This window comes from Myotis daubentonii, chromosome 8 (assembly GCF_963259705.1).
Source record: "Myotis daubentonii chromosome 8, mMyoDau2.1, whole genome shotgun sequence".
In the NCBI taxonomy this organism is placed as follows: domain Eukaryota; kingdom Metazoa; phylum Chordata; class Mammalia; order Chiroptera; family Vespertilionidae; genus Myotis; species Myotis daubentonii.
Window position 1 is genome coordinate 33,544,575 of NC_081847.1, and position 19,714 is coordinate 33,564,288.

General features: G+C 52.5%; 1 protein-coding gene and 1 pseudogene across 4 annotated transcripts; one reads left to right on the forward strand and one right to left on the reverse strand.

Moving 5' to 3' along the window:
* Positions 1-2,700: 2,700 nt before the first annotated feature.
* TRIB3 (tribbles pseudokinase 3) lies at positions 2,701-15,988 on the reverse strand. 4 transcript variants are annotated; one of them, XM_059705816.1, is made up of 5 exons: positions 15,750-15,988; positions 13,476-13,596; positions 11,451-11,741; positions 6,515-6,807; positions 2,701-4,014 (listed from the first exon to the last, which is right to left on the reverse strand). In XM_059705816.1, the coding sequence occupies exons 3-5, from the start codon at positions 11,739-11,741 to the stop codon at positions 3,522-3,524; spliced, it is 1,077 nt and encodes a 358-aa protein (XP_059561799.1). In that variant the 5' UTR covers positions 13,476-13,596; positions 15,750-15,988; the 3' UTR covers positions 2,701-3,521. The 4 variants fall into 4 exon arrangements, with proteins under 4 accessions (XP_059561799.1, XP_059561800.1, XP_059561798.1 ...); XM_059705817.1 differs by lacking the exon at positions 13,476-13,596 and having other exon boundaries at positions 15,725-15,988; XM_059705815.1 differs by lacking the exon at positions 13,476-13,596 and having other exon boundaries at positions 15,750-15,987.
* Positions 7,602-8,394, forward strand: LOC132239478 (large ribosomal subunit protein eL21-like; annotated as a pseudogene).
* Positions 15,989-19,714: the final 3,726 nt, after the last annotated feature.

A 19,714-nucleotide genomic window follows, 5' to 3' on the forward strand; every position in this document is an offset into this window, starting at 1 on the left:
GTAATTGATGTCTGATTTCTATCTCAGTAATGTCCTTTTTAGCCACATCTAATCTGCTGTTTAACCCATCTTTTGGATTTTTAATTTTGGTTATTGTGTCTTTATTTTAGAAGATCTGTTAGGTTTTCAAATCTGTTATGTCACTTAATATAATCCCTGGTCATAGTATCAAGTTTGTTATTTATTGAAGCCCTGTTAGTAAACATTTTAGTTTTATAACTTGTGCACGATAACATGCTACCGGAACTCTGAGTGTCTGTTTCTGCTCGTTTGCACTCCTGTTGCCTTGTTTCTCCTGCTGACCCTGCTGGTGTATGAGGGTCATGTTCCCTGCAGCCCTGAGGTCACCTGCACAAATCTGTATGAGGGTAGATATATTCTTTCGGTTGTTCTGGTCTTAGCCTTGGCCCTTCAAGGGCAGACACCCTTCATCCCAGTGGGTAAACTCCAGTCATTCAAGCCTGGGTTCAGTCCCACGGTTCACTATCTATGCGACTCTAGACAAGACATCCCCCTTTCTGGGCCTGTTTTTCCCTTTGTACAACGATGGTCATGATGGTCCCTCCCTCATAGGGTCGCTGTGAGGATCTGTATCAGTTATTGGTTGTTGATATGCAACTAATTATCCCCAAATTTAGCAGCTTAAAACAACAGTTTCTATGGATTAAGAATTTGGGAGTCGTTTCTTATGTCATTTGACTAAAGGTCTCTCATGAGGCTGCAGTTAAGATTTTAGCTGGGGCCTCAGTCATCCGAAAGCTTGATTGGGGCTGGAGGATGAACTTTCAAGAAAGCCCACTCATATGCCTGGCTGGTGCTGGTCAGTGCAGGATGCCTCCGTCCCTCACCACATGCACCTCTCCATGGGGTGACTTGAGTGTCCTAGTCACAGGGCAGCTGGCCTTCCCAAGAGCAGATGATCTAGGCATCAAGGCAGAAACCACAGTCTATTTTATGGCCTAACATAGAAAGTCATACTTCATCATTTCACAGTCCTTATTAGTGACACTGGTCAGCCCAGCTCAGGGTGGGAGGGGGACTACACAAGGGCATGGAAACCAGGCCTCAGGGACCAAGGACAAGGCTGGCTATCACATGTCAAATGAGATCATGTATGTAAAGCACGTAAAACCATGCCTGGCATGTGGTATGTGCGTGCAGTAAACATGAACCATTCCTAAGAAGTGTCCTGGCTTTGCCCTTGCATGTAGGATCTACACAGTCACCACTTTCATCCAGTCATTCAGCAGCTGGGTGTCAGGCACTACTCTAGGAGCTGGGGACACAACTGCAAACAAAACACAGTATGAAACTAACACAAACAAACATCTAGAATGTTCTGCCAGGTGGTGCAGAGTGTTATGAACAACCACAAAGGCAGGGAAGGGGAGAGAATGATGAGAGGACGAAGGCTATAGGTCTTTCCCCATAAAGCTGGTACGACAGTAGTGGTGGCTCAGAATTTGACCTCTGATAAAGCCCTCCCACACCTGTGACCCCATCCTAGCCTCACAGGCAGGTAGAATTTATACCCATTTTACACCTGAGCGGGAGTCGAGCACACAGAAGGAGCGGAAATGAGCTCTGAGTCCCTAAGGAATCAGGATTTCTCCCACTACAGAGGTTCTCCAACTGGAATGCACAGCCATCACGGAGAGGCTGCTAGGAGGCGTGCACACACACACACACACACACACACCCCATCCCACATCTGACTCACTAGGTCTGGGGAGAGTCCAAGGACCTGCATTTCTTTTTATTTTTAAAAATGTATTTTTATTCATTTCAGAGAGGAAGGGAGAGAGAGATAGAAACATCAATGACGAGAGAGAATCATTGATCAACTGTCTCCTGCTCACCCCGCACTGGGGATGATTGAGCCCCAAACCTGGCCATGTGCCCTGACCGGGAACTGAACCTTGACCTCCTAGTTTGTAATAGGTCGGCTCTCAACCATTGAGCAACACCAGCCCAGCAAGTTTCTGCATTTTTAAGCAAGCACCCCAGGGGGCACCCCAACCACATCTGAGAAACCCTGTTGTGAGGGCTTTGGTGAAGCAGGGCCGGGAAGGCCTGCTCTGACAAGTGCCAGAGGAGGCGCCAGGCCCAGCCTCACGGAAGGGAACAGACTGAGGCCCAGAGACACCGCTCAGCTCGACTCCAGGCCCTGAGTTCTCAGGTACGACAGACAGCGCCACCCTCCTTCCTCCTCGGGCATAGATGTCTCTAATGTGACAGCAGGGACAACAGAGCAAAGGGCAGAGACTGGGAGCCGTTCCTGCACCGGCCAGCCCTGAAACCACCCTCCTGTTGACGTCTTGCTTTGTGTGAAATACGTTTCCTTCTGCTTTAAGCTACTCTGACTCAGGGTTTCGGGTACTTGCAGCCAAAATTGACCCCAGGTGAGACCCATAGCCTCCAGAACAGTGGTTCTCAGCCTTGGCTGCACATTAGAATCACCTGGGAATCTTTAAAATCCTGATTTCTGGGCCTCATCCTCCGGAAATTCTGTTTCTTTGTTACGGGGTGAGGCCACAACATTAGTAACAAAGAAACAGAATTTCCAGAGGATGAGGCCCAGAAACTAGAAGGTTGAGAACCACTGCTCCAGAAGAAAGGGAGGGAGTGCAGAGGACTCGCCGTGGGGCTGGTTTGGGAAAACGGAAGAGAGACCAGAAGAAACGCCTGGGAGAAATAAAAGTATTCCAGAACTCCTTTATTAGGCACAAGGTAAAAATATATACTTGGAGCATCCAAAACCTATACTGATGTGGGGTTCTGGACCCCAAGTGTCCACAGAACTGGACTTAGGACTTTCCAGGAGGCCAGGGCAGACCCCACCTAATCCTGTCCCCCAACTCCAGTTAGCGGCTCGGGTCACGGCTGCTGAGGCGGACAGGCCTGGACCCTCATTCCCGACCACTCCCTGAGCTGGATGAGGACCCGCCTCACAGTTTGCACTCTTGATCTTCCAGCCCAGACCCTTGCCTCAGGCCTGGACAGAGGATCCTCTGACCAAGAGGACACAGCTGCTGGGGCGGAATTCGCAGCAGGGCCTGGGCTCTGGGCCTCAGGTGCAGGGGAGAGGCCTGAAGGCTTTGGCACAGGACGCTTCCCTTTCTCAGAGGTGCAACGTACAAAGGCAGCTGGGTGGGTTGTGAAAGGGACTGTCCGGTACAGCAGTGGGGGGTGCCAGCACGAGTGGACGCCGCCACCTGCACTGGTTGTACCCAGCCCAGTGCAGACACTGGCCTGTGGGGATGGCAAAGGACTGACAGCCCTGTGAGCAGGAGTTCTGTCTCTTGTTCACAGCTGTGTTCTCAGCACCTGGAACAAGGCACACACCTCCCAACAGGTGTGTGAACCACACAGGCGTGCCTGCAACACCCTTCAACATGCCTCCTCTTTTCTCCCTCCTACAAGGCACTTAGGGTTTATCTCGGGTCAAAGAGGCAGGAGAGAGCTCGGGGACGCCCCAAACTCAATGCGCAGTTCACAGCTGAGAGTCGGGTAGGGTAGTCCTAGCCATATAGGCCCACTTCCCTTTCTCCCTCCTCTGCCTCAACTTCCTCCAGCCCTGGCCCTTCGGGGACCACCTGGTCAGCCTCCCAGAGGTGGGCTCGGGATGGGACTGAGGGGGTCAGGTTCTCTCGCAGCCAGGGGTGCAGCAGGATCCCCGAGGCTGTGAGACGCTCAGCGGGCTCCCGGCGGAGCAGGCAGCGGACCAGGCAGCGGGCCGGGGCGGAGAGGCCCCGGGGCAGGGCGTAGGTCCCCCTGCGGATCTTGCCAAAAAGCAGGGCAGGCTCCGAGTCCTGGAAGGGGTAGTGGCCGGCCAGCATGGTAAAGAGCGCCACGCCCAGGCTCCAGACGTCCGCCGCCTTGCCCGAGTAGGATGCCCGCGAGCTGAGGATCTCGGGTCCCACATAGGCCGGGCACGCGTGCTTGTCCCACAGGGAGTCGTCCGGCCCGGTCAGCACGCAGGCGTCCTCCAGGTTCTCCAGCACCAGCTTGGTCCTGTGGCAGGGAGAGGGCAGCGGGTCAGCCCCTGCTGGAACCCCCACGCCCCCACCCCACCCGACTCAACGGTCTCAGGTTTGATTCCGGTCAAGAACACGTGCCCAAGTTTCGGGCTTGATCCCCAGTAGGAGGCGTGCAGGAGGTAACCGATCAATGATTCTCTCTCATCATTGATGTTTCTATCTCTTTCCCTCTCCCTTCCTCTCTGAAATCAACTATATATATATATATATATATATATATATATATATATATATATATATATATATATATATATATATATATATAATTTTTTTTCTTTTTTTTTTTCCCCTTAAGTAGAATCAGGATTTGAGCCCAGGTTTGTCTGACTCCCTGCCCTTCTCCTACCAACACTACCAATAGTGTTTCTCAAACTATTTCCTTGAGAAAAGAAAGAAGCACTTTCTCACCTCTGGGAGATCTGGGGGTGTTGTACCCACCCCTAAGTTCAAAATGATTTGAAGTTGTGCATTAGCTTAAAAATTTTACATTCCACTTCTTACTAAAGGCATTTTAAAATATTAAAATGGGTTTTGGGCTCGATCCCCAGTAGGGGGCGTGCAGGAGGCAGCCGAACAAGGATATACATTTTTAGTATAAACTGTAGAAGGAACTAGAAAATCACCCTTAGACAAACATCACAGTGTAACTGCTACACTCGCTACAGGGAAGGTAGATGGCTGCTAAAATTAGTGGGTGAAACTCTGAGGAGAACACACATAATTTCAAAGCGCCTCGAGGTACTTATTAATGACGAGGTATTACTGAAGGCATTTGTTAATTACAAAGGGTAAAATGGGAACTTGGCAGACACCACCCTAACCAATGATCGATGTTAATATCACCATCATGCACTTCCTGATATCATGCACTGAGAAGGACCTATCACTTTTTTATCCTCACCTGAGGATATGCTTATTGATTTTACAGAGAAAGGAAGGAAGTGGGACGGGGGTGGGGGAGAGGAAGGGAGAGAGAGAAACATCGATCAGGGATCAAACCCGAAACCTAGGTTTTTGTGCCCTGACCAAAAATCGAACTCGTAACCTTTTGGTGTATGGGACGACGCTCCAGCCAACTGAACCACCCCGCCAGGGCTTCTGTGGTATTCATGCCAAAGATGTAGCACCTCAACTTAACCACGAGAAAAACGCCAGCTGAACTCTAATGGAGGGGCGTTCTACATAATGACTGACTGGTTCTCTTCAAAAGTATTCAGGTCAAGAAAGAACAGAAAAGCTGGAGGATCTGTCAGCCTGGAGGGCATGGAGGAGGCCTGACTGGCGAATGCAGGGTGGGGCCGGAATGGAATCCCAGACACAAGGGCATAGGGGGAAACAGGGGAAACCTGTGGTTTAGTTAGTAGTACGAAGCCAAGGTTAATGTTTTGGCTTTGGTAGTTATACTATGGTCAGGTAAGATATTTTAACTTCAGAGGAAATGGTGAAGAAAACATGGGACCTCTTTGAACTGTTTTTGCAACTTTTCTGAAAGTCTAAAAGTATTTGAATATAAAGTTTTTAAAAAATCCAATGGGGTCACCCTCCTCCCAAAAATATCTTGAAATGAAATCAATGTTCTAATGGGTGTGCATGTGCACCTGTGGCTGGGTGAGCTGACACCCTGCATACTCCCAGGATCTGGGGTGGGGTCAGGGTGCCAGGTCCCTTTCTGTCCCGCCTCCAAAAATCACTGATTTTCAGTTTTAGAGGAAAAGGTTCCTGTGCGGGAAGCTCAGGGTGCATTTTGGCTGTGGCCCTGAGCTGTGTGTGACCTTGAAATCCTGGCGACATCTTGACAATCCAGCCTTTCCCCTACCAATCGGGAAACGGAGGTCCGGAGACACTGGGCCACCCAGAGAGCCAGGCCTCCCACCTCTCATGCTCAGAGGGGCTAGGGCCCTGGCTCTGGAGTCACATCTGGGTTCAGATCCCAGCTTAGTGTTTATTCAGCTGTCGGTCTTGGGCTACTGACCTCGCTGGGTCTCGGTGTCCTCGCCTGCTGTATGGGGACAGTAACAGTGGCCACCTCCTATTTACCAGGATCCAGGCCACGTCAGGCAGAGCAGCGATGCTCTTCATCACTGTCGCTGCTATCACAAAGGCAGCGCTGCCCTGGCCGGTTTGACGCAGTGGATAGAGCATCGGCCCACAGACTGAGGAGTTCTGGTCAAGGGCCCTGGTTGGGGCGCCTGCCGGAGGCAGCCAGTTGACGTGTTTCTCTCACATCGATGTTTCTCTCTCTCAGTCTCTCTCCCTCCACTGTCTCTAAAAATTGATGGAAAAATATGCGGATTAACCACAAAGGCAGCGCTCCACCCCAAGGGGCTTCCCACAGGACTGGGTCCCCTCTCCCCTGGACCGGGCAGCGGAGCTGTCCAGGCTTCTCCCCAGGCTGTGTCGGCTACTCGGCCTTCCTGGGCCTTGGTTTCCCGTTAGGGCCCACCTCCTGGCGGCTCCTCTGCTGCCACACTCACCTCTCACAGTCGGTGAAGACAAAGCGCCGCAGCTTGAGGTCTCGCAGGACCAGCCCGTGCTGGTGACAGTGCGCCACGGCGGCGGCCATCTGGCAGAAGAGCCTGGCGGCCTCGGGCTCGGGCAGGCGGCGGCGGCGGCGCACCAGGCTGTGCATGTCCCCACGGCGCCGCGGGAAGACGGCGTAAAGGTGGTGTGCGCCCGCCAGGACCTCCGTGGGCCGCGCCACGTGCTTGTGGGGAGGCAGCCGCGAGTAGGGCTCTAGCACCTTCGGGCTCTCGCAGACTGGGTACACCTGTGGGCGGAGCACGGCATGAGCACAGGGGGGGCCGCGTGGAGCCCAGGCTGACCTGGGAAACAGTCGCCTGTCCCTTACCTGCTACTGGGTGCCAGGCAGTGTGCCAAGCGCTCCTGCAGCAAGACGCTCAACCCTGAGAAAGCCAAGAGGCCACACAGCCAAGTGTTCTTAACTGCCACCTTATATGTTCTTAAACCTAAGAGAATTGAAAAAATAACAGAGCCCAGCCAGTGTTGCTCAGTGGTTGAGCGTCAGCCTATGAACCAGGAAGTCATGGTTCGATTCCTGGCAATGGCACATGCCCAGGTTGCAGGTTTCATCCCCAGTGGGGGACATGCAGGAGGCAGTCGATCAATGATTCTCTCTCATCATTGATGTTTCTCTCTCCTTCTCCCTTCCTCCCCGAAATCAATAAAAAATATTTTTTTAACAAGAAAAGCAAAAGAATAGGTAACCCAAACAAAAATAAGCCAGAAAGCAGGGAAATCCAAAAGAGCAGATGATGGAGAAGTAGCTTTATGCCCATTATCATCGTCCTCAGAGCTTCCATTCTCTAGAATTCACACCGCCCGCCCTTTCTTGCATTCCTACCTGTGCCAGCCACTGGGCATCTAACTTGACTCACAGCCATGGTCCCTGCCCTCCTGGTGCCCATCCAATACAGGATGCAGTAAATAGGCCCCAGAGCGACATATTTATGCTCACTAAGCAATCAACGCAATTCTGATAAGTGTTGCAAAGGAACCAAGAAAGGTGCTGGGAGCGGAACCGCCATCTTCCAGTAATTCGCCAAAATGACTGACACAAAGGGAAAGAGGAGAGGCACCCACTATGTGTTCTCTAGGCCTTTTGGAAAACATGGGGTTGTTCCTTTGGCCACATACCTGTGAATCTGTAAGAAAGGTGATATTGTGGACATCAAGGGAATGGGCACTGTTCAAAAAGGAACACCCCACAAATGTCACCATGGCAAAACTGGAGGAGTCTACAGGGTCACCCAGCATGCAGTGGGCATTGTGGTGAACAAGCAAGTTAAGGGCAAGATTCTTTTTTTTTTTTTAAATATATTTTCATTGGTTTTTTACAGAGAGGAAGGGAAAGGGATAGAGAGTTAGAAACATCCATGAGAGAGAAACATCGATCAGCTGACTCCTGCACACCCCCTACTGGGGATGTGCCTGCAACCAAGGTACATGCCCTTGACCGGAATCTAACCTGCGACCCTTCAGTCAGCAGGCCGACGCTCTCTCCACTGAGCCAAACCGGTTAGGGCTAGGGCAAGATCCTTACCAAGAAAATTAATGTACATATTGAGCATATTAAGCACTCTAAGAGCCGAGATAGCTTCCTGAAACATGTGAAGAGAAATGATCAGAAAAAGAAGGAAGCCAAAGAGAAAGGTACCTGGGTTCACCTGAAGCGTCAGCCTGCTCCACCCAGAGAAGCACACTTTGTGAGAACCAATGGAAAGGAGCCTGAGCTGCTGGAACCCATTCCTTTTGAATTCATGGCATGATAAGTGGGGAAAAATAAAAAAGACTTCTGTGCTGATTTAAAAAAAAAAAAAAAAAGGTGCTGGGATACAGAATAACTTGGAAGGGGGCACCTCTATTAGAAAGTGTGGTCCTAAAGGGACTCTGAGGAAGTGACCTGAATGATTCAGAAATGCCCATGGGATGTTTTCCAGATTTGGGGGGGGGGGGGGGGGGGACGGGGCGGAGTCCAGACAGTGCAAAGGCCCTGAGGCAAAAATGAGCTAGATCAGCTCTAGGAACACAACCAAAGGTCAGGGCGGCTGGAGTCGGGCAGGGTGGGGAGTAAGGGGAGGGCAGGGAAGCATGTGGTGAGAGCAGCTCAGCTTGTTGGCTTTAAGGACATGAGATGGAAGCCTCCAACATTCAGAGAAGGTGATTGTTGGAAGTCATACAGCCGGTCAGCGGCCAGGCTGGTGTACTTACTCCCTTTGGTTCGCCTGACTTTAACCCCTTTGCATGTTATTTTAACTATGCCACACAGAAAGTAAAAATAAAGTACACACATATTTAATCCACCAGGAATAAAATGCAAGCATATGTCTTAAAAAATAAAGTTGAGGGGTATGGAGGAAATAACCCACAGAGACTTTTTTTAAAAGTTGGGGTGAGCACATCCCTGCCTGTGCATTTGCACTTGCCTTTCCGCCGCCAGATGCTCTTCCCTAAAGCTGCTCATGGGGCCGGCTACCCCTGGGGCCAGCTCCCCCAACGCACACAAGTCACTACTCAGATGTGACCTCCTCAAAGGGGTCTTCCCAGACTTCCTACCTAAAATCACCTGCACCTGCTACCCTCCCGGTTCCCCTCTCTGCCAGCTCCATAGCACCTAGGGTCACCTGACATACATTACTCGCATTTCCTTGTTCACTGTCCAAGTCCCTCACTAGAACCTCCGCTGGATGAAACCTCAGCAGAACTTTGTCTGTTTTTGAACTACAGCATGGTGCTCACAGGTGCTCACTGGCTTGTTCAATTAATGAATTAGGCCACAATCTACAAAGGCAGGTTGTTGGTCTTTCTCCACCCTGACCAAAAGACCCTAGACATGTGGAATTGACAGGATACAGTCAATGACAGGTCAGCCCTCACAGTTCCTGCTGGTGTGGGGACAAGCAATCCCTGCAGACTCCCCTAGATGTTTCTAAATAATTGGGGCCACATGAAAGCGCGCGGCTCTGGTTCCAGCTCGCTTTAGTCACTCCCCTCAGCATGGGCTTCCTCCCCAGTGGGAACAGGAAAGAACCCTGATGCTGCAGGAAGGGGACCCAGAGTTCAGGGGCCCCTTAGAGTCTCTGGGGCAGAGCACCGGGGAGTGGCACCAGGCAGCTCAGAGCCCTGATAAAGCTGATGGCTGGACCACTTGTCCAGATCTGTCCCCCTGTCCCCTGCACCCCCATCAGCAGGAGCTGGAGCCAGGTGCTGCTGCTGCTCCCAGTTGGAGGCTCAGGTCCTTTTGCTTCTTGTTCATTCCCAAGGGGACCCAGGCCCCCTTCTACCCTCCCTTTTGTGCCTGGGTCTCCCCTATCTTCCATACCCCTGCCCACCGGGAGCAATCTGCTCCGCTTGTGTCCGAACCACTTGTCCCAGCATGGGCTCTGGGCTCAGCCTGCCGGGGCCCAATCTCAGCTCTGACGCCTCCTGGCTCCGGGATGTGGCAAGTAGCCGCATCCGTTTGAGCCCCGGCATCCGTTACCTATAAATGGGCCCAATAACAGCACCCACCTCATAGACTGTGTGAAGATTAGAAGAAATTACGCACACTAAGCAACCAACACAGCCCCTGGTGCACAGCAAACACCCGTTTTAGACTTCCTCATCTCTCTTTGGGCTGTGACCTGCCAATGTCTTGTGTGGGCCTGACCCTCGTGGGGCCTTGGTCCTGCCTGGTTCCTGATTTCGGCCTAGAACCCTGGACCTTGCCCTAGGAGGCCAGGCCCAATGTTATGTGGACTCGTGCATGACCCTTCTCCTCTCTTGACCTCAGTCTGTGCCTGTAAAATGGCCATAGGTTAGGTCCCATGACCTCCAGGATCCCAGGAGTTCTGATGCCTGCTCTATCTCATCCTTCTCTTGTGCAAATGTCTTCCATGGCTTCCCACAGGAGGTCCTTCCTAGTGCTGTCATGCCCAGTGGCTGCCAGCCTATCTCCTGCCCCTGGCTGCACACCCTCTCCACTCGGCCATGGTGAAGTCCTGTTAACTCCCCGAAGCGCCATGCTCTCCCTCCTCGAGGCCTCTCTGCACAGCTGTTTCCCTGCCCGGACCTCCCTTTTCCCGCTTCTCCCTAGCTAACTCGTCGGTCTTTTCTGACACCCCCTTGTGTGGGGCGCGGCCAGAGTGTTTGGACAGGTTCAAGCCTTGGACTACTGAGAGGGCACAGTCCTCTCATGGCCACGTGCAAGTCCCAGCTTGGAGGGCAGGGCCCTCCCAGCACAATTAGCCAACAGCTGTAGCTGTAAGCCTGAACCTGTGGTCCGAACACGTGGCCCCACGCGCCTGAGTGATGGAGTTCAGGTGCACGTAGTGGAGTGGGAGTGAAACCCACGAGAATGTTGTAAACATCTTGATCATGCCCTTACTTTGCCTCATGGCATTTGTTATAAAATAAAGACACGGCTTGTGGGTGCAGGCGCTGTCCATCAGAGGGGCAGCGTTCCACCGAGACCCAGCTTTCATTCTCTGGTCTGTCTTTTCTAAGCCTTTCACCCCCCCCCCCCCCCCCACGCAGGGTCACTGAACCAGGCTGAGCTGGCATGGCACATAAGGCGCCCTGGGGCTGAGTCTGCCATGGCCGTGCTGGCTCCCCACACCCTTGAATACATTAGAGGCTTTCCCCCTCTGCTGTCATGGTCCGTGAGCTCCACCCCTGCAACCTGTATCCATTATGGGGACCTAAGCTATGAGTTCCCCAGGGCTGGGACCATCTGGTTTACTTCTCTGGTCACAGTCCAGCCTGGGGCTTGACAGAGAGTTGGGGGGCTCACTGGCTGCTCCCAATAAACACAGGACGAAATGCATACACGGATCCCTCAGGCCTGACAGTCCTCTGCAGCCAAGGCTCTTTCCAGGCCCCTGTGATGCTGGAGGAGGGCCCCAGGGCACTTACCTGGCAGGTGTATTCGGTGCCTGTGGGGCAGTGCAGGGCCCGGTAGGCCCGGCCACCCTCCTCGGGTTCCAGGAGGACATAGGGCCCAAGCCGGGAGGCAGTGGTCACAGCAGGGGCACGGACTGGAGCAGGGGGTGGGCTCAGGGGCAGAGGGCAGGGGGGCAGCCTGGGCTGGGGTCCACTTCGAGCTTGCTTCCGGGCGGGACACTCCGTGTCTAGGTCATCATCCAACTTCAACTGCTTCTTCCTGGAGGGACTACCCGTAGGAGCTGCCAGAGGAGTGGCTCGCATCTAGAAAGAAGGAGAGAAAGGCACCAAAGTGAGGCTGCCTGGGGGCTCCTCTCTCCCCCTGATGGGAGGGCACACTGGCATGACTCACACAGAGGGTGACTTGGCAGTGTGCACTACACTGACAACAGCATGCACCCTTTACTGGGTGCCTCACTTCTGGGATTTATCCTCCAATGAAAATACCCCAAAATTAGCCTTAGCTGGTTTGGCTCAGTGGATAGAGCACCGGCCTGCAGACTGAAGGGTCCCGGGTTTGATTCCAGTCAAGGGCACATGCCTGGGTTGTGGGCTCAATCCCCAGTGTGGGGTGTGCAGGAGGCAGCCAATCAATGATTCTCATTTTTTAAAAAATATATTTTATTGATTTTTTACAGAGAGGAAGGGAGAGAGATAGAGAGTCAGAAACATCGATGAGAGAGAAACATCGATCAGCCGCCTCCTGCATATCTCCCACTGGGGATGTGCCCGCAACCCAGGTACATGCCCTTGACTGGAATCGAACCTGGGACCTTTCAGTCCGCAGGCCGACGCTCTATCCACTGAGCCAAACCGGTTTCAGCCTCATTTTTGATATTTGTATCTCTCTCACCCTCTCTCTTCCTCTCTGAAATCAATAAAAATATATTTTTAAAAATACCCCGAAATTAAATATGTAAATTAATCAGAGCCTTGTGTCTAAGAGCAAAAGGCAGAAAACACCCCCAAATGTCCAGTAGTAGGGGGCTGGTTAAAACATCATGACACAGCCATAGTGAAATACTATACAGTTCTGAAAAGGGACCAGGAAACTCTCCATACTAAGGTAATGATACAAGTACAGTAGGGCCTTGACTTACAGAGTTTAATTCGTTCTGAGACCGAGCTCGTTAACTCAAATTACTCTGTCAACTCAATGCAAAAAATTGGCAGAGAGACAGCTGGTACCTCAAAAAACTCGTTAGTCGGGACACTCGTAAGTCAAGGCCCCACTGTACAAGGCTATTCCTGTAGCCCATGTAATAGAGACAATTGAATGTCCATCATTAGGGGACTGGTTACATAAATTATATGTCATCCATACACGGAACAATTGTACCCATTTAAACGATTGAGGTAACTCTTTATTGCTTATTGAAAAGGTCTCCTAAGTGATTTACTAAGTGAAAAACAAAAGTAAAGTGGAAAGATGGATTTGGTAGTTAATGAGAGGAAGAAAGAGAGACTTTGCATGGTATCTATTGAGTATTATAGGGTAGGCAGCTGGTACCCATGAAAGGGAGAAAGGGGTGGGAGGCATGGGGGAGGAGGGAGGAAGAATGATGAATGGGTGAGGTAGGTACATATGACTGAATACTCTGGAATGGATATACTGTCACGTGAACAAAGCGAGCTGCCGAACAATACACCTAAGATGACCTCATTTATGTAAAAACCTAGCAGCATACACTACGCTGTCTCTCCATGTTTACACAGCGATAGCGGTGGAAATGCACAGGGAAAAGTCTGGAAGGACCCAGGTTTAACTGGCTGCACAGCAGCTCCTGGCCTCCTGGGAAACTTCTAGAAGAGGAAGGGATTTGGTCAGGAGGCAAGTGAATTTTTTATTTCAATATTTTAAAATAAACATTCTACGCTCATTTATTGCTTGAGTATTTCAAAACTGATGAATGGATTTATTTTTTTCAGTTGTGAACTTTATGACTGCCTGATGGCCCGAGGGCTACCAGAATCACAGCATCCACACACAGAGCTCACCCGCTGTCAGCTCAGTTTCATCATGAGGTGAGAAGTGAGACAGGGCGGGGAGGTCTCTCACAGGCCCCAAGAGTTCATTCATTCGAAGGCAGAGGAAGTCACCAGCCTTGCAGCTGTGTTGCTGTGTGTGGGGGGGGGGGGGGCGGGCGGGTGGAGGAACAGGCAATGGCATGTCAGGCAGATAGGTTCTCTCTAGAACCCATCTCCCCACCCATTCAGAGTCCAGATGTGGGACAAGGAGGCCCAGGTATAAGGTGTGAGAGGAAGAGAGACTTCGGCCTGATTAAAGACCTTCCCAACAGTTTGAGGCATGATTCATGGGGAAACATCACTCAGAGTCAATTCTCAGACTGACACCCACCCTCCAATCATGCTACTCGCTAGTGCATGGGCTGCCTTGGGAGGGAGGGAGGGAGGGAGCCCCCACCTTGAGTAACAGGCCGTAATCCTGTCTTGGTGAGAATGCAGCTGGGGGTGGCACTCATCAAATATTCCCGGACCCTTACCGGCTGGGTAGCCCTGGGCACGGTCTTCAACCTTCCTGCACCTCAGTTGCCTCACAGCCTGCAAAGCTCATAGGATTTTTGTGGGAAGAAATTAAAACACAAATAGGGTAGTATGGCCCTGTTACACGATAGGTATCAGGAAGTAGTCACTACTGTATTATTATTATTATTATTACTATTATTCATAGATGAAGATGGCTTAAGTGCTACCTTGGGGGCCTCAGAAATCTTCCGAGGGATGAGGCTAGGACCACACTCCTTACTTCACAGGTTTTTCTGAGTCAAGCAAGGTGATCCCTGGCCGTGTAGATGCTTGTGCCTGGGACGCAGAGACACGAGGAGTGGTTCTCCGGGGGCTGTATCAGCACCCCAGGCTTATTGGGCCCTATCCATGCCTCAGGGCCCGGTGGGGCGGTATCTGAGTCTATAGACGAACAAGGGGACTGGCAGGCAACACTGAGGGACCTCCACTGTAGGGTGGGGCAGCGCCTAATCCCTGACAGCCCGGGTGGGGGAAAAGGGCAGGTCGCACCAAACACACACTTAAACAAGGGCAGACAGGTGTGCCCATGCCCCTCAAAAACACACTTTGTCCAAGCCAGCCAGCCCAGACACACATCCACAGCAGAGAAGGGCACACACAGCCTTAGGTGACACACGTCTCCCTCCACGGGCAAGCGCGCACGGACACTCACACAGAGCTCTCCCACCGATCGCATTCACGTCCGCACGACGGATACCAACAAGCCACACACAGTCCGACATCCCCGCCCCGGTCCTCCCACCCCCAGGTCTGGCTGGAGGCAGGCCCTGGCCTCGCCCAACCGGCAGCCAGGCTCCTCCCTTGGGAGCGGAAGCGGAGGCTCGGGTGTCCCGGGACAGAAGGTTCATCGGCCACCGAGGGCCGCGCGGAGACCTGGAAGGGATGAGGCCAAGGGAAGGAGGCTGGGCCCCAGGGTTGGGGGAAGGGGTGCACCTCGCCTCCGCCTCCCAGCCTGTAGGTACAATGCACACCTTGTGCAGGAGCAAAGCACACGCGAGCACACGCAGCGTGCGAACCCGGAGCCGCACCGGAGACCTGTGGCGGCCGCCCCGCACCCACCCGGGTCCCCGTCCGCGCGCTGCCTCCGCGCTCCCACGGACCCTCCACGGGTCCCCTGCCCCCGCGGCGCCCAGCCCTGCCCAGCCGTGTCCCCCGCACAGCCAGCACCTGCCACCAGGTGCTCGGCCATCCTCGCAGCTTGCACCGTCCATGGAGACACAGAGCCCCGAGACACATCCCCACGCAGACCCCACAGACACCCCCACAGTGACAGACCCTGCACACAGTCCTCCGGTCCCCCAAGGCCCCCCACAGTCCTTTACACACGACCTCCTGCACCAAACCACACGACTCTCCCGCCCCACATCACCCAACACACACAGCCCACACCTCTCGGGGCGCCACCCCGACAGCTCAGTGCCCGGCCCCTCCGCCCCGGGACACAGTTGACACCCGGGCGACCCCAAGCCCGGCGGGGCCGCGTTACCGGAGACCCGGCGGGAACGCACGGCCCAGGTCGACCCCCGCCTCCGGCGGCGGGTTTGTTAAACGGGGTGTGTGTGTGTGTGTGTGTGTGTGTGTTCGCGCGCGCCCGTGTAGGGGTTCGCGCGCGTGGGGGGTGTTCGTGCGCGCGTGTGTGTAACATGCGGGGGCCCGGAGGCTCCCGGGCCACCTTCCCACCGGTGGCCCCTCCAACCTACCCGCCCCTGGCCCTGCGCCGGGTACCTTGTCCTCGTGCAGCACAGGAGCCCGAGCTCTGAGTCTCTGAGCTCCGCTGCGGCCGAGCTCGGGGTCCGTGGGAGCTCTGGCCTCGACCCCCCACGGCCTCACGGGTGCGGAGCCGCCGCGGCTTCCGACGCAAGTTTCTCGGGGACACGGGGCGCCCAGGCTCCGGCTCTGGCCCGGGTGATGCAAACCTGAGCTAATCAGCCGCCGCCTGATGCGCTCGGGCCCGGTATTGCACCATCCCCGGCGCTCCGCCCCTCGGGGTCGTGCCCGAGCGCGCCCCGCCCCGGCCACACCCTCACCCGCCAGGGCACCTCGCCTCTCGGGCCCTCTAGGGGTGTCTTGCCGCCAGCCCTTTCCCTTCCCGCCCCGCGCCCCAAGTTTGAGTGTAGACACCAGCCACGGATTCTCCCTATCATCTGGGAAAACGCATTTTGCTTTTCTGAGCCTCAGCTTCCCCCTCTGTGAAATGGGAGAAAATGTCTTTCCTTCTCAGGATGGTGCTGAGGAGAAAAAGAGCAAGCCGTGATAGTGTCGCGGGCGCTTCCCGTTTAGCAGGCACGTTCCCACTGTTGCATTCTTAAAGCTTTGGAGAACCCGTGGCAGCAGGACGCTCGAGTGTTCCCAGCTCGAGGCTCAGCTGTGGGAAAGCAGCCCAGGAACTTGCAAAAACCAGACTTACAGGAGCTGATTCGGGCTCAAAAGGGCCAGCGTAGTGCCCTGGGGAGGCCTGATGTTGGGTGGGCTTCGCAGCATTCATTTGCTAAGAGCAGTGCAGCCCAGTGGTTAAGAGCAAACCCCCGAAAACCAGCTTGCCTAAGAGTGCACCTCACCTCTGCCCAGACCCACTGTGCTGCGTCCGGAAAGCGCTTTAAAACCCTGCTGCAGCCTTGGGAGCTGTGGCTCCATTGGTTGGCTGGGCGTGGCCCCGTGCATTTTAAGATTACCGGTTAGATTCCCAATCAGGGCACACGCCTTGGTTGCACGCTCTATCGCCCGTAGGGGGCGTGCAGGAGGCAGCCAATCCATGTTTCTCTCTCTCTCTCTCTCTCTCTCTCTCTCTCTCTCTCTCTCTCCCCCGCCCCCGTGTGTGTGTGTGTGTGTGTGTGTGTGTGTGTGTGTGTGTGTGTGTCTGTTTCAATTTGCTATTCTTTGAAATGGGCTTATAAATAGCACAGCACTCACTTTGTAGGATTGTTGCTTGAATTAAAGTAATACATGTAAAATGCTTAGAAGAGTGGATGGTACATTGTAGGTGCTCAATAGAAAGACAGATGCTTAATAGAAAGAGTGGACACACTGGAGGCTCAGAGCGGAGAAGGCAGCTGTAAGAGGACTTGCACCCCAGGCCTGGCAGGCCCAGGGGAAGCATTGCTGTGCACCCCCGGCATCGGGCACCCAGCACCTTTCCGGGGAAATCCTGTTGGGGTCTTGATGTGGAATAAACCAGTATCAAAAATAACTCCTCAGGCAGAGGCTGGATGTGAGGCGAAGGGAGTCGCCTTTGTTTCCCTGGTTCCAGAGCCCCGGGGACCAGCTCACCTGTGTCTCAGAGCTCTCGGGGCACAGCAGGGGAGTCTGGGATTCATTTAACCCTGGAGACTCCGCTGCCTGGGAGGGATAAATGAATTCATTTTCCACACCAGGGCACTCAGACTCAGGCTGGAAGGACCCAGAGCTTCAAGGGGCAACGAAAGAAAGGGGTTGTTTGCCTATGAGCGCATCTATGAAGCCAGCACTCTGCTGGATTTATTCACACATTCCTAACTTTGTTTCCTGCTGTGTCATGTTCTGAATGCAGAGGACTTATCGGTGACAAGACTGACCTACCCTTGTCCTCACAGATTCTATAAATTAGTGGAGAGACAGACCATAAAATCAATAAACTAAGATGATTTAAAATAGATTATGTGTCGTGTCTTTTCTGGAATAAAATTGGGTAGATTTGTTCTCTATCACGTATGACCAGGGGGAGATCCTTTCAGTAGGAATCATCAGGAAGGTGGTGCTTAAAGGAGTATCTTAAGGAAGAAAAGGAATGACGAGTGCAAAGATGTGAGGGGGAGACAGGAAAAGGTAAGCGCAAAGGTCCTGAGGCAATGACAGAACTGTGAGGTGGGTGCTGTCATCTCGATTCAAGGTCAGGAATTTGCCCAAGACCACCCAGCTCATTGTAGAGGTGGGCTTGGATCTGAAGCTGGGGCTGCTGGCCCCAGGGCCCACACTGGTAGGGGCATTTCATAATCTTTGCAAACCAGCAGCCTCCACCACACTTGTAGGTGTATCTTCTCTGAAGCATCCTGGGCGTGGCTCCCAAGTTTGAGGTCAATGTCACAGTTGAGGGTGTCCAATCCCAATTCTCTGGATCGGCACTTTCCAACAGAACATAACATGAACCATATGTGTAGCTTCAAATTTCCTAGTTACGCATTAAAGAAGAATAAAAAGAAACAGGTGAAATTAATTTTAATAATATATTCTATTTAATCCAATATATAGCATATTATCCGTTCAACAGATAATAAAATATTAATAAGGTAATCTAATTTTTCATACTAATGTCTTCAAATTTTGTATCTTGTATTAGTTTGGACACAAATCAGCATGGAATTGGTAACCATTAGTCGGGCCAACGTGGCTCCGTGGTTGAGCATCGACCTATGAACCAGGAGATCACTGTTCGGTTCCCGGTCAGGGCATACACCATGGCTGGGGGCTCGATCCTCAGAATGGAGCATGCAGGAGGCAGCCGATCAATGATTGTCTCTCATCATTGGTGTTTCTATCTCTCTCTCCCTCTCCCTTCTTCTATGAAATAAATAAAAATATATTAAAAGGTGGGAAAATAAATGGTGACCAAAACCTTCACACACACACACACACACACACACACACACACACAATTAAATGCAAAAAAACATGCACTTTCCTGGAGAGAAAGTTCGGCAGAGAGAGTTCTGCTTTCATAGATTCGCTTCTCTCTCCAGGCCCAGAACATCCTCCCCCCAGGTGTCTGAGCCAAGAGGGCTGCATTTCCATTGGGTGTAGTTCCTTAGAATGAGCCCAGACTGACCCTCGGTGCCGAGCACAGGAAGTTGGAGGGCTGTGCTCCAAGAGAAGGTGCGTGGGGGTCCGAGGAGTGTTATGATAGGAGCCACGCCTGCTCCCCCCCATTCCACTCAGGTGTCATTAGTGACTGCTGCACACCTGAAATCCCACGCCTGGTGTCCTTAAACTTTCATCTTTATAAATTCTCCCCTCTGGTTAGATTTTAGGTTTGGCTGAAGCCACTGACCCTGTGAGATCGGGGCAAATCATCTCTACTTTGGGGGCCTTAGTTTTCTTGTCTGTAAAATAGGAAGAGCGAGTTGGGTTAGGTCAGTGTTTTCCAGCATATGATATGCACAGCAATGGTTTTAGGGGCTCCAGATGCTATTACATAACATCGAATCCTATCATGATATGTATATTTCCTTTTGATTTTCTCCCGGTTCCTCCAATCACTGGGGGAGAAAATCTCCTTTAATAGCTTCTGTGTCTGTAACACTTCACTGGCTAAGGAAGCGAAAGCAGAACTCAGCTCAGAGCTGTCAGCAAGAAATGGGATTTAACTAGAATTTTAAAATTTTGCTTTGCTTTCCTGGTATTTAACTGTTATGATTACTTCACCTTTATGGTAAATGATAGTGGTTTTCCATTTGAGGTAACTTTCCCCTTTAAATAAATTTTTAGAAAATGAGTTGATCGAAAGCAAAACAGTATAGAACTAATATATGGATTTGGGCCAATGGACTTGGGAAAGATGGGGGGTGATTCAAGAGTTGCAGCTTTAGCCTCCGCTTGGGGAGCCCTTAATAAGAGACTGGGCACCACCCCTTCTCTGAGGTCTCCCAGGGGCTTTGTAGAAATCCTTCATCATCTGAATCAAGCTCTGGCTGGGCCCCGGGAAAGACGGGCAGGCCAGG